Consider the following 13,588-nt stretch of genomic DNA (forward strand, 5'->3'; position numbering starts at 1 on the left):
CATCTCTGATACTTACAAATTAATGAAATCACAAAATTATATCATCCTTCCATTCATTTGATGAGTAAATAAACCTTGTCTTACCTGTAGGACTTTCCTCCTGCAGAGCAGCACATGAAATATTATTTTTTTTATTGTTACCACATGCTTTCCAGTTGTAGCAAGCTATGACTTTGGTCATAACAGGTGATATGACAGAAGAATTTTTTGATTCTTTAAGCATCCTTAAATCATCAGACTTTTTGTCAATATGTTTATTAAATATATCATCATTTCCAAATATTTTATGGTAGTTGTCAATCATGATTTGTATAACGGACAACTATAACACAAGGTAAAAACAAGATTGTCATTTCACATAGTTTACAAATTTAAACTGAAATTTAAAAATGAAATCCAATATTATCAGGAAACTAACAGATGCCACAAACAGATAGGAACCCATGAAATGAAGTTCCTGAAATGAAGACTCTAAGTTCTTTGCATTTTACCAACCTTGTTAAAATTTCATACCTATCACAAAGAACAGAAGAACTAATTAACCAATGCAAAATTTCAGAAATGATACGCTGCAAAAAACTGTGAGTGAACCAAATTAATGACTATTATGTGTTAATGGTTTGTGTGTGTGTGGGGGGGGGGAGGGTAGCTGTTTATTGGGATGTTTTGAATGGGAGGCCTCTCTAGTTCCAAGCCTCACAATATGCTCTCATTTACAATGTTCTGGTGCCTTGGCCCTCCTGGTGGAAGTATGCCACTGTTTAGCATTTGTAGTTACAAAGATAGGTGCCATTTCCAATGCACTTTCTCTGCTACATTTTGGCTTCCCAAGTTAAGAACCATCAGCTCTCAGCTTCCTCTGGTTTTGCTTCCTTTCTGCAGTCCTGCTCCTCTGTCATGGCATTGAATGGCAATACTCGCTCAGCATTTGTACGTCCCAAATAACCACTTACATTAATAAGTTTTCCTGGTCATGTTGTTTTATTTTTTTATTGGTTATTTTATTCAATTACATTTCAAACATTATCCCACTTCACAGTTCTCTTCCACAAATCCTGTATCTCCTCCCTTGCCTCAATTGCAGTGATCTATCACTTGCCCACGCACTCCTGCCTCAAAAACATAGCATTCCCCTACCCTAGGACATCAAGCCATTACTAAGTGACTCCCCTCCTAGTGATTGATGCCAAATAAGACAATCCTCTGCTACATAAAGACCTGGAGCCATGCGTTCCCACATGTGCAGTCTTTGGTTGGTGTTTTAAACCTGGTGTTTTATTAAGGCAATAGAAATGTGACTGAGAGAAAAAGTTGGTGAGAAGAGGGAGTCTTAATTGAGAAAATGCCTACATTAGAGTGACCTATTCTATAGTGAAGTCTAAGGGATATTGTCCTGGACTAACCTTCGAATTTGTAGGGCCCAGTTCTCCAGGATAGTGCCACCCTTTTGTTATTAGTCAGAAAAAGAAAATGAGATATGAGACAGGAGGCAGTGCTCCTACTATGCTTCTGCTTCAGTTAATGCCTCCCTGTTTCATTTTGGGCTTTGACATTTCTCAGTATTTAACTAGTAACTGCTAGTATACTATTGAGTGTAACCTGTCTTCCATAAGTTGCTTTTCTTCAGTGTTCTGTCACAGCAATCATCAAACATTATGGTACGTCTTAAATTGAAAAACACTGATAAATTAATTTTCTTCTGAGATGATGACTTTGGTTAAGTAAGCTCTATTCATCACATATGTTTCTGCCCAGCATGTGTCTAAGATTCCGTTTGAGTAGTCCTGCACAGGATAGTCTTATTTTATATGCAGATTGTACAGAATATTTTTCTTGTTTGTTTGCATACTTGACCATATAAAAGAATGTATTTGAAAAGAACTGTCCATAACTAAAGAATCGTTAAATATTATTAAGAGTGAAAGATGCATTTTATTGTTTAATTTTGACTAATCATGCAGTTTGATATCGGCTTGGATTTTATGTTTCCATTACCGTGGTAATTAGAAATTAAATAAAAAAGCTATGTTTTTAGTCCAAAGCCAAGTTGAGTCTTGAGTAAGAATCCTATTCAAGCTATCCCTTGTGCTATCATCCTCCATTGTGAGTAACATCATTATATCTTCTTTCTTGTGGACCTAGTACCTGAGAAATGCTAGTTAACATGTACCTTGCTTTCTATCATATATACAGTTTCTTTGTCTTTTTTTCCTTTACATAATATATGTCCTTTATTGATTCTCTGTAAATTTCCAATCATGCTACCAAGTAACTCTCATTTCACTTTTTAATCCTTTCATATATTCCTTGGAAACCATCCTCTCTCACTAATTTAGAAAAATTAAAATTAAATAAAAATTTGAATTTAATATTAAAAATCAAATTAAAATTTAAAAAAATTAAAATACAGTGTGTGAGATGTGTTGTGACATAAGTGGTCACACATTATTCCCTCTTGTCCAAACAGATTTTCTTGCAAAAAGACATTGAAATGAGTCACTGGTCTGGTTTCAGCACTCTCTATTTTACCATACTCTCAATACTGGAACCTCCCTGAGATGCCTCTCCTTTTATATCCTGGTATCTTGCTGTAGCCTTTGATCACTGTGATCCTTCAGCTTTGACTCTGCAGGATCTCCCCCATCATATGCTCCAGCAGCATGAACTAGGCCCCCTACATATATGTAGCAGATGTGCAACTTGATCTTCTGGTAAGTCCCCTTATACTTTGTGTGCAGGCTGGCTCTGACATTTTGTCTACCACTGGATTGGTTTCTTTTCTCTGGGCTGCTTTGTATGGCTTCAGTAGAAGGTGATGCACATATTCCTGTTGTGAATTGATGTATCAGAAAGAGTTGGTGTCAATGGAAGTTGTACACTACAGAGGTAAAGAAGAATGGAGGGAAAATCGGGTTGTCAAGATGGGATTTGGAGGAAGGGACTGAAATCAGGATATAAAATGAATAAACTCATGAAAAATATTATGTATATGTGTTTATAATAACAGTAACAGCTAAAATATACCTGAGTAACATAAAACTGTACCTGAAATGGGTTAGTGCTAAAATAATAGAAAGCATACAAAATAAAATACACCAATTATTCATCATTACTTATCTATACATATACATATACGAATACATGTACATATACAAGTACACTTACACCTATATGTACACACATAGATACACATATATATATATATGTGTGTGTGTGTGTGTGTGTGTGTGTGTGTGTGTGTGTGCAATGTGCTTAAATAAGACCAGCAATTCACATGATGTGAATAGTTAGTAATATAATAGTCTCAACACTATGAAACACAACTAATCTATACTCCAAAAATAGGACTACAATGGAAAAAAAACAAACAAAACCTAGGTAATCTTGATCTTTTAAAATTTCACTCTAGTCTTCTTGGATTACCATTATAATGCAGATTATTGTTGGTTAAAACATCAATATAAAAACCAATCCTTAAGAAGAAAAAAGAATGAACAGTAGAAATAAATGATTAACTTACTTTATCTACATTAAAAATCTCCCTTCCCAAATCTTCCTGAAATAGATAAATACATATTCTACTCCACTCCACAAGAATGCAATCCTAGGATTTCCTGTTAGAGAAATGATCCTTACAAAGTATTGCTAATTACTGAATAATAATTAGACATTTGTTCCCAAGGGCAAATTTCAGATCCCCTTACCTTCTTCCTTAAGATGTCATTTCCAAATAATGAGTCTCTCGAAGTCAGGCCCCGTGATCCACATGGAGCTATGCACACAGATAACCTGGAACGGTCCAAATTATTCATGGAAGAATCTTTTACCATTACTAATAAACAGATGAGATATTTTAATAGTACAAAGTTTGGTTCTGGAATCTGATGTAAATGGCTGAACAAAGAAAAAGGACAATTTTAGGTTAGACCATCTTGAAAATAATATAAGTTAGAAATCTAACTACGAAGAACAAATAGGGTAAATGTTTTGTAGACATACTCATAGTATAATCAGAATTCAAAAGAAGTTAGTATACATAACTAGAGTAATATATAATATGTTTTCTGCAAATCACTTTTCTGCACAGCAGCACGGAAAAGCATTTTTAAAATTATTTATGAATGTCAGTGTACTAGATGTATGACTGCTACCTACAGAAGCCAGAGGAAGTTGGCAGGATCACTGTTATCAGAATGAATGAAGATTGTTGTAAAACGTGTATGTTCTATGTGTGAAAAATCCAGTGCTATCAAACAGCTAACCATCTTTCTTGCGTCCATGAGGACAAATTTAACATCTAATGTACTATAAATCCATGAAACAGTCTTACAAGAATCTAGAACATAAGGATCAGAATCACACTCATTATTCTACTTAATGCACTGGTATTAGAATGAATGAAGGTTTTTTGAAACCCATGTGTGTTCTGTGTATGAAAACATCCAGTGTTTTTCAACAGCAAAACATCTTTCCAGCCATCATGGAGTGGAGACACATTTAATATCTAATGTAGTATGAATCCATGTAACACACTTGTGACACTATAGAATATAAGGAGCAGAAAGCACACTAGTGATCCTACACAATAAAATTATAAAAGATTGCAAGACAGAGATGCAGTGCTCCTGGGTTGCAATGGGAGTTCAAATCTCTGGTTAAGTATGAAATCATTCTATGGAGTATCACACAGAAAAATGATTCAAAGAAGTCAAAGCTATGCCTGACCTAGATGTCTCTACATATTCATAGCTCAGAAAGATCAATTCAGTAATAGATTCATGTTCTAATCAATGACATATATTGACCATGTGAAATATTCCCAATACTGTGGTAACAATTCAATGATGCAAGAAACCCACAGGTATTATATGCACATACTTCTTTTAATTTGTCTCACACATGAACTAAACCAATACTCTAGCCAGACCTGAACACAAGGTGTTACATAGACTGTCTTCTAAATCAGGACATTTATAAAGAAGACTTCCAGGTAAAATTGCAGACATGGTTCAACACGATAGCTTGAGAAAGAAGAATGTGACAATACATGTCTGAGTGAAGGAAACCTCTTGGCATAGGACATCATTGCTGCTTGCAATACTAGAAACACAAGCCTATGAAACTTACAAAAGCACTTCTTCGATATTGCTGCAGTTCCCCAAGTGTATACTGAATCATTACCTTTGGATGACATTAATTTTTTCAGCCAGAGTTCCTTCTTCTGGTATGCAAAGCCAATTTTCATATACAGTCAGAGTAAGTGAGGTTCCATCAATGTTAATAATAAAATCCTTTTTTATTGAACATAAAACAAAAAAAGTAATGGTCAATATACATTGTAGAGAGTATTTGAAAAAAATTTAAATTAACAGTTTAGACCAGTCATTCTTGTCTTGTAGGCTATAATGATTAGGGGGTCACATATCATATATTTTCCATATCAGATATTCTATCCATTTTTCTTTATACTCGTATCAGGAACAACATTTGCATTATGAAGAGATGCAAAATGAAGTGTTCTTTATGAATCACAAAACCATGAGAAAATATATTAGTGTTAAAGGATTAGGGAAGTTGAGAATCAGTGGTTGAGAGCCTACTTCCCTAAAAGACCCCAAACTGACATCTCCCCAGAATCTTGGATCAAATGTGGAACCTAAATGTGTTTTCTTACCTAAGACAAGAACCAATTAAGCAGAGTCCTAGTTGCTATAGCAATGAAATGAAACTACAGTCTGTTCATATTGCCTCTCCTGGCTTCTAGTCCACACCACTCCTTGCAATCATAGATCTGCACTCCAATTCCCAGACCAAAGCTCTCTCTGCCTGAAGGAAGGCAGCTCCTATGTGGAATATCCAGAGAGGAGCCTATCATAACTGCTCTCTGAAAGGCTCCAACCAGCAGCACACTGAAATAGGATGTAAATAGCCACAGCCAATCATTGGATCTTATGGATCACGAAGGACTTTATGGTAGAAATGCAGGAAAGATTCCGTGCCCGGAAGAAGATAGGAACTCCATAGGAAGAGCTACAGAATCAACTAAGCTGGTCCACTGTGAGATACTAAAGGCTGAACTTCCAACTGAAAAGGCAGCAGATGCTGCAGCACATTTATAGCAAATGTAAAGCTTAGTCTCCATATGGGTCCCCCAACATACGGAGCAGGGGCTATACTTAAGTTGTTGACTGTGAAAACCCTTCCCCACCTGAACTCAGGGGCAGAAGTTATGCTAACCCTGAAGAGAGTTGATGTGCCAGGGAAGGAGGATAACCTAGGGCCCCCGACGCCTTAGAGAAAGAATGAGGGGAGAAGATGTGGGCGGCAGCATGTGAGACATAAAATGAGTAAATAAATGTAAAATAGTAGTAGTAGTAAGAAAAGGAGGAGGAGGATGATCAGCTATTTCATATTCCAACAAAACAAACAAACCAAAACCACAGGCCTCTTTTTGGAATTAGGCAACTCTCCAAGTGAGAACACTATAAAATACCTCCTTCTGCTTGTATAATTGGGTGAATATTTATTTTAGTTCACACAGAGTAAAGCTGTAATATACATGTATACCTCTGTTTACAGACAAAGGTGGAATTGTGGTGAAGTGACTTACTTGTTTGCTGTGTGAGAAGGTCTCACAGTTTCATATCTTTTCTTAAAATTTGTATTTATTAAACTATCAAAATTTAGTTGTAAGCATCAGCTTTTAATCCCTTCAGACGCACCAGAAGGGGCAATTCACCCCATTACAGATGTTTGTGAGCCACCATGTGGTTGCTGGGATAAGAACTCAGGACCTCTGGAAGATCAGTCAGTGTCCTTAACCACTGAGCCAACTCTCCAGTCCCTAGCATCAGCCTTTTTTAAGAACAGAAACTGTCTTTGTGCATGAAATACCACAATAAACTTTTATTTTTTAATTATGATAGAAATTCAAAAAAATGGAAGAATCCCAGGTGCTCTTTCTGGTACCTGTAAATTGCTTTGAATACACATGACTACCTTCAGTCACTGATCTTAACTATTCTCCCCATAATGTGGTCCCACTTTTCTGGCAATTTGAACCAGACATACTTGGCAAGGTCGAGGGCCAAGGAGGGCTCATTGGGTTCTTTGCCTAATGTTATTAAGCACAGTTAATCAAAGAGCATTATCTTTTTGCCTGATATCTGGGCCATAGGTCCACATTCTTCTGAGAGGTGAATTCAGATCAAGGCCCAAACAGAAATAAAACAAAGATATTTGCTCTAGAGTCACTGCAGCTCCCTAGCAAATTAGGAGTGATAGACAGGTTAAATGCAGCTTAGGTTAATTCTTGACTACTTGACATGGAAGTAGGATGTCAGTATCTGGCAAAAGAGAAAGTGCTGGATTTTTTTTTGATTGAAAAGGAAAACAATTATATTTATCTAATGGACAGAGGCCAATATTAAACATTGACAGCCTATTGTAGGTCAGTAGGGATATTTATTGGTAAGTATTATTTAAGACATGAATTTTGTAAAACACACTTGTATCACTATTATTACTTGTCCCGTTATTACATCACAATATATGATCAGAGGTGAATCAGTGGGAATATATGTAATGTCAACTAAAGCCGATCTGATATATGAGGATGTTAAATGCCAACAGAAGCTATTCACCTGTGTCTTTGTGATGAATCTTGTGACATTCTAAACTTTTTAAGCCTTTTATCTGCCATGTGTCTTATCAAGAGATCATGTGTCCATAGTTCCAGGAAACAGTCATCATCATGTAATTTCAAGGACAGAAAACACATAGGCATCTCTAGTGGCATGCTTAATGTTGGTGAAGAAAAAAAACCTTCCTTACCTGTAGTAAGGATGCTAATGTGTCTGACAGGATAAATTTGTTCACACAAAGCATAAATTCCTAACACAGTTATACTGTGTTATAATGTAGATGCTGTAATGTAGATACTGGACAGTAAATATACATATCCGAAGAAGTCTAAAAACTCATTTAAAGTAGGTTAAGCCATAATAGTTGGCATTTATGTATAGTACACTAGGATAAAAGATGTTAAAATACAGCAAAAATGTGTATATCTAATTCATTAATACTGTAAAGTAAAGGTCGATAGATATTTTTAATTGTTAAATATTGAGTAATCTCATAGGCAATAATATTATAGGAGACTCCAGAAAAATATGGAGTCATAAAGAAGCTGGTAGTCTTTATAGCTGGGTACTCAGGAGGTCACTTCCGTAGATGCATTTCCTCCAACAAGCTTTACGTTTGGATCTTTGATGCAGTCAGTAGAAAACCTGAGAGTACTATTTATTTCAAGTACATGGTTCATACTTCAGTGAAACTTATTTCTATTTTAATATAATCTTACCCCCATGGATACGTTATCTAAGCATTCATTAGTTTGATGGAATAACTTACTTAGAACAAAGGTGCTATAGAAACCCAAAATGATACTCACAATTATTGGAGTATGTAGCTCTTTGTTTTCAAAAATAGTCATAAGAGGTTGGTTAAACAAACATTTCTTTGCAGGTCGTAATGGATATAGACAACGTACTGGTGGGTTGGTATATACTTTGCCTTCATATTTCTCTGAATTTAAGAAAGAAGGGAAATCATTGTTGTAACTGAACTCCCTTAACATTGCATTCACTTTTCATTTTATAGCCCCTAAATCAGAAAGAGATACCTGTTAAAGTACTAGAAGCATAGAAATCATCAGACACATAATAAAGAAAGACTAACTGAAATAAGAAATAAAAATACAAAAAGCTATGAAGGAGAAGACCAAGTCACAGATAGAGCTGACCGCATTTGACTAACACCTGAATTTTCAATGGATATTCTAAAATACGGTTGGGCCTGGATCAAAGATCAACATGGTGTCAAAGAATACATATAGTAGCCTCGACTTTATTACGAAGCAATAGTATCACTCATATTAACAAAAGAGGAGAAACATTACATAGAATATTCACCAGGAAGCCATTTCTCTTCAGCAATCTTGGTCTACAAAAGGCAAACATCAATCTAAAGAAAAGGTATATATACTCTAGAGGACAGGAATGATAAATAACACTGTAGTAATCAAAAAAAGAGGGAAAGTATATGGCATCAACAAAATAACAAAGACTCACAAATAAATGAAATCATTAGCTGTCTCACACAATAAAATACAGACTATCAATTTAGAGAAGAAAACAGGTTCCATCTTTCTCCTGCATCCAAAAATAAACTTGTTTTAGATATTACTGCATACTCGTGTTAAGGATGCAGTTGCCTATATTTCTTTGTCTAGGTCTCAGGTCCCATTTAGTTTTTTCATGTTCATTGGTGTTGTCTTAGCTCAGTTAAAGTTTTGGAAGGAATGTTGGTGAGGCTTTATGGGTGAAGTCAAGGGAACATGGCAGAAGATGGGAGGGAAGCAGGTAAAAATAATCACTTAGATAAATGTGTTCCTAATAATATCAAAAGTGTTATAACTTTTATAAAGCGTTCAAAGAATAGAATCAAAATGGTATTATAAGATGGTCTAGGTTTCACTATATAAACGTTACTGATTCATGAGCATGGGGGAATTTTTCCATTATGTGATATCCGTTCAATCTGTAAGATTTTTTGTTCTTGTATTGGGTTGTAATTTTTTGTTTTTCTTTTTTGTTATTTTTTGTGTGTTTGTTTCTTTTTTTATTATACAAGTCTTTTACATCATGGTTAGAATTTCCCCAAGTAACTGAATACTTTTGGAGTTTACTGTGAATGGTGGTGTTTCATTGATTTACCTTTCATTAAGTCTGTAATTTTTATAAAGACGGAAAGCTCACTTTGTGTGTTAATTTTGTATGCTGCTAATTGTTGAAAGATTTTACAAGTTATCTGAGTATACTTAATGAATTATTTAAACTCACTTAGGTTTGCTGTAATATAAACTTCAAAAAGATATTTTGACTTCTTCATTTCTAAACTGTGTCTCCTTAGCCTCATTCAATTGTAATAGTTTTCTATTTCTTTACAAACGCTGTATGAAACAAGAGTCCATTGAGTATGAATAAAGATGAGTACAGCAAGCCTTTGGTTCCCTAATAGTTAATGCATAACTAGGTGATAGGCAGACACACTGTAAGGTAATTCTAGGAGATAGAATCATTACAATCCTTGTAAAATAAGACAGTTACTGCTAAATGTTCTTCACTTAACACAGTATGGTAAGCATTTTTTTATTACTTGATATTTCAACTTTTAACATTTCAGACTATAATCATTTAAAGCTAATTGCAGATGTGGAAAGAAGAAAATTAAAAGTGTCAAAAATAAAGGAATTGTATACTTATATTTCAATGTTTTATATTATGCTAGGAAAATGAATGGATCTTGTCAGAGAGGAGTGAAAATGTGAGACTTGGACAAGTCAAAGGACCTGCATGGATGATCCTAAAGAGAAATAACAAGACATCAAATGTTGAATTATAAAGGGGTACTTAGGCATAACATTTATTTTTCTGAGAAACCAAACGAAAAAACTCAGAACTTTGTTAAATTCTGTGGTAATGAAAATACATTTAAGTCTAATCAAAGCACAGTTGTTTTAAACTGAGCTGTTAGTGTCACTTATTGCACTTATTTGTATATTTTGCCACACTGTTTATTGTCGTATTTCATATGTGTTACAGGTGAGTACAACTATCAATTGCTTCCCTAACATGTCAACCTGCCTATTATTTTACCTACCTTAGGACCTTGACTTAAGGCTGGAGTCTCCTAAGACTTATCTAGCTAGAATCAGTTGACTGCTGAGACATCCTTGTAAGATTTATTTCACAACTGGCTTTCAAACCCCCAACATTGAGAGAAATCCAAGTGCTAACTAAAGCAACCGTATTTTGGGGAAAGTCACATGAAATACTTCAACATTCAAAGTATTTCTCTCTCCAGGATTGAAATCATGGTTTGGGCTTGGAATCTAGTCTGATTTATGTAGATAGTTTGGTCATAAACTTGAAAACTGATCACAGTAATTACTAAATTAGCCAACTTCCTTACAGCATTCTAAATATTAGTCTTATATCAACCAATAAGTCGGGCCATCATCACACATCAAAGAAGCCTCTTTGTACAGAAAATGGAGACCATTACAGAAAACAAAAACTGGACACAATTACAAGATGCTTGCATTATTGAAAATCCAGCACTAGGAAATACATGTACATTAGAACTAAATTCTCTGTAGCTCAGGGACCATTGTAGAAGAGGGGTTACAAATAGTGTAAGACCCAGCATACTTGAAAGTCTGTTTTGAAACCGCCTCTCATATAAATAGGTGCAAAATCACAATAATAGCAACGTCAATGCAGTGTTAAGGCAATGGTCAAAATTTCACTTGTCCAAAGTTAAAGGTAACTAATTATGACTGACTGAATATTTTTTCCAGAAATAACCTGCATATGGATTGTCTAATGCACACTGTATATAATGGAAACCATGTTCACAAACAAAACAAAATGAACTCGAGCAATATTCACATTTTTAAAGATACAAATGTACATATAAATAAAAACATGTATAAAACAATATTAAAATGTGTTTCAAAGGGCAGTGACTGTGATGCACTTAAGGGAGAAAAGTCAGGCTACAGTGCTACAATTCAGTTTTTGATAAAAATTTAAAATAATACTTGTATTAAATGAAAACATTGTGTACTTATAGTAATGGGAGTTCAGGAGGGACCATCACAATTGATGAATTAAAGCTTATTTAGAACTTTGAACTGATGAACATTTGAAGAGATCCTCTAGTATTGGTCTTTCTCAATCTCTCACATCTTTTTTTTGTGGGGGTGAGGGAGGTTCTTTACTGAACATTAGTGAACAATATGTCAGGAATATTTTGTCCAATAAACTTCTGTCTCCAACTGCCCTCTCCCTTCAGGTGAAGTTTCTGGTTTAGAGATGATTGTGCTACAATACCTATTTTGTTTATTTTTTAATGTATGTTTTGATGACCCCAATTCATGTCACAAAGCCTGTATCTCAATTCCTTTAGACACTGGATTATCTTTTCAGTTTATTTTGCATTTTCTACAGCCATGATCCACCTCTAAGTTCATCATGTGTGAGGATTAATTTTGATTGTTAATAGAATTTTATTTATAACTTTCTATGGCACGGGATTCTACGCAGAAATCTGATGGACTATTCCTCTTCCGGCCACATATTAGTAACTGAGGTAGGAAAACTAATACTATAACTGGACTGTAGAGGCAGAGCCTGAAAAATGCCCTTTTCCAATGACTGTGGAGGACCATGAAGAAGGCACATTGGACTGTAAGGAATAACCCAAATTAATAACATTAGTTGTAATAGCAAAGAATGTGAAATATGCTGCATAAAGTAAGTATTGTAAGTGAAAACTATTTGTAACTAATATGGTGAAATATGAAACTGAAATAGGATCTTGCAATAATTCTTCTGCCATAATTAATTGTTAGGTAGAAGGGAACATTAAAAATAGAATGATCTTAGACCTACTTAACTCATTCTTTCCTACTTACATGTGGTAGGTGTTCTGTTTTGTCCTGCTAAATGAAACAGTAAATGTCACCATCAGACTATCACTCTGATCATAGATCCACCTCACTTCAGATAAGGGTAATATTTCAGTACACTTTCTTAACTCTATACAAAGTACTTCTTGAGTTAAAAATGTATTTTAATTTGCAGGGAACTACCTGTTAATCAGGTGAGTTTTAGTCTCTTCATCATAACTCACATAGGTTTTGTAGTGGATCCAGTGCAATTTAATATTTGTGCCAATGCCAAGCATTTTGCAATATTGTTTCTCATAGGAAGTTAAACAAACATTATTTTGCACTAGGGTAACAAAGAGTGTTGACAGTGGTGCAGGGCTTAATCTTGCAGAATACTTAATGGATTTGTATATCAAATCATCGTTTCTAAATGATCTTATCAAAAATAATAATTTACTACCCAAGAAATCTTTTATGACTTAAGCACCATGGGAAGAAATGGGAGAAATTATAGCTGATAATAGTTTAGGATTCTCTAGATAGTGTATCATGCATACCTTTATGTATCCATATGTGTGCAAGTATATATGTGTATACATATATATATATGTACATGCATATATTTAAGTATAATTTAAGTGATGTTTAAAAACTTTTCCCATACTCTAATATCATATTGTGTCCCAATGCTTCTCTGATACTTACAAATTAATGAAATCACAAAATTATATCATCCTTCCATTCATTTGATGAGTAAATAAACATTGTCTTACCTGTAGGACTTTCCTCCTGCAGAGCAGCACATGAAATATTATTTTTTTTATTGTTACCACATGCTTTCCAGTTGTAGCAAGCTATGACTTTTGTCATAACAGGTGATTTGACAGAAGAATTTTTTGATTCTTTAAGCATCCTTAAATCATCAGACTTTTTCTCAATATGTTTATTAAACATATCATCATTTCCAAATATTTTATGGTAGTTGTCAATCATGATTTGTATAACAGACAACTATAACACAAGGTAAAAACAAGATTGTCATTTCACAGAGTTTACAAAATTGAAATTTAA

The 13,588-nt window shown here is 34.5% G+C and overlaps 1 protein-coding gene across 1 annotated transcript in view; it reads right to left on the bottom strand.

The window, feature by feature from the left end:
• The window catches only part of Tgap1l1 (GTPase activating protein testicular GAP1 like 1), a 144,303-nt gene that overhangs the window by 80,387 nt on the left and 50,328 nt on the right, over positions 1-13,588 (bottom strand). Inside the window, exons 22-26 of the mRNA XM_087636522.1 lie at positions 13,291-13,528; positions 8,453-8,586; positions 5,182-5,291; positions 3,705-3,894; positions 85-322 (exon numbers count right to left, since the gene is read on the bottom strand). Coding sequence (XP_087492648.1) covers positions 85-322; positions 3,705-3,894; positions 5,182-5,291; positions 8,453-8,586; positions 13,291-13,528 — 910 coding nt within the window. The remainder of the gene's footprint in view (positions 1-84; positions 323-3,704; positions 3,895-5,181; positions 5,292-8,452; positions 8,587-13,290; positions 13,529-13,588) is intronic.

Source organism: Rattus norvegicus, chromosome 2 (genome assembly GCF_021556685.1).
Source record: "Rattus norvegicus strain SHRSP/BbbUtx chromosome 2, alternate assembly SHRSP_T2T, whole genome shotgun sequence".
Lineage (NCBI taxonomy): Eukaryota > Metazoa > Chordata > Mammalia > Rodentia > Muridae > Rattus > Rattus norvegicus.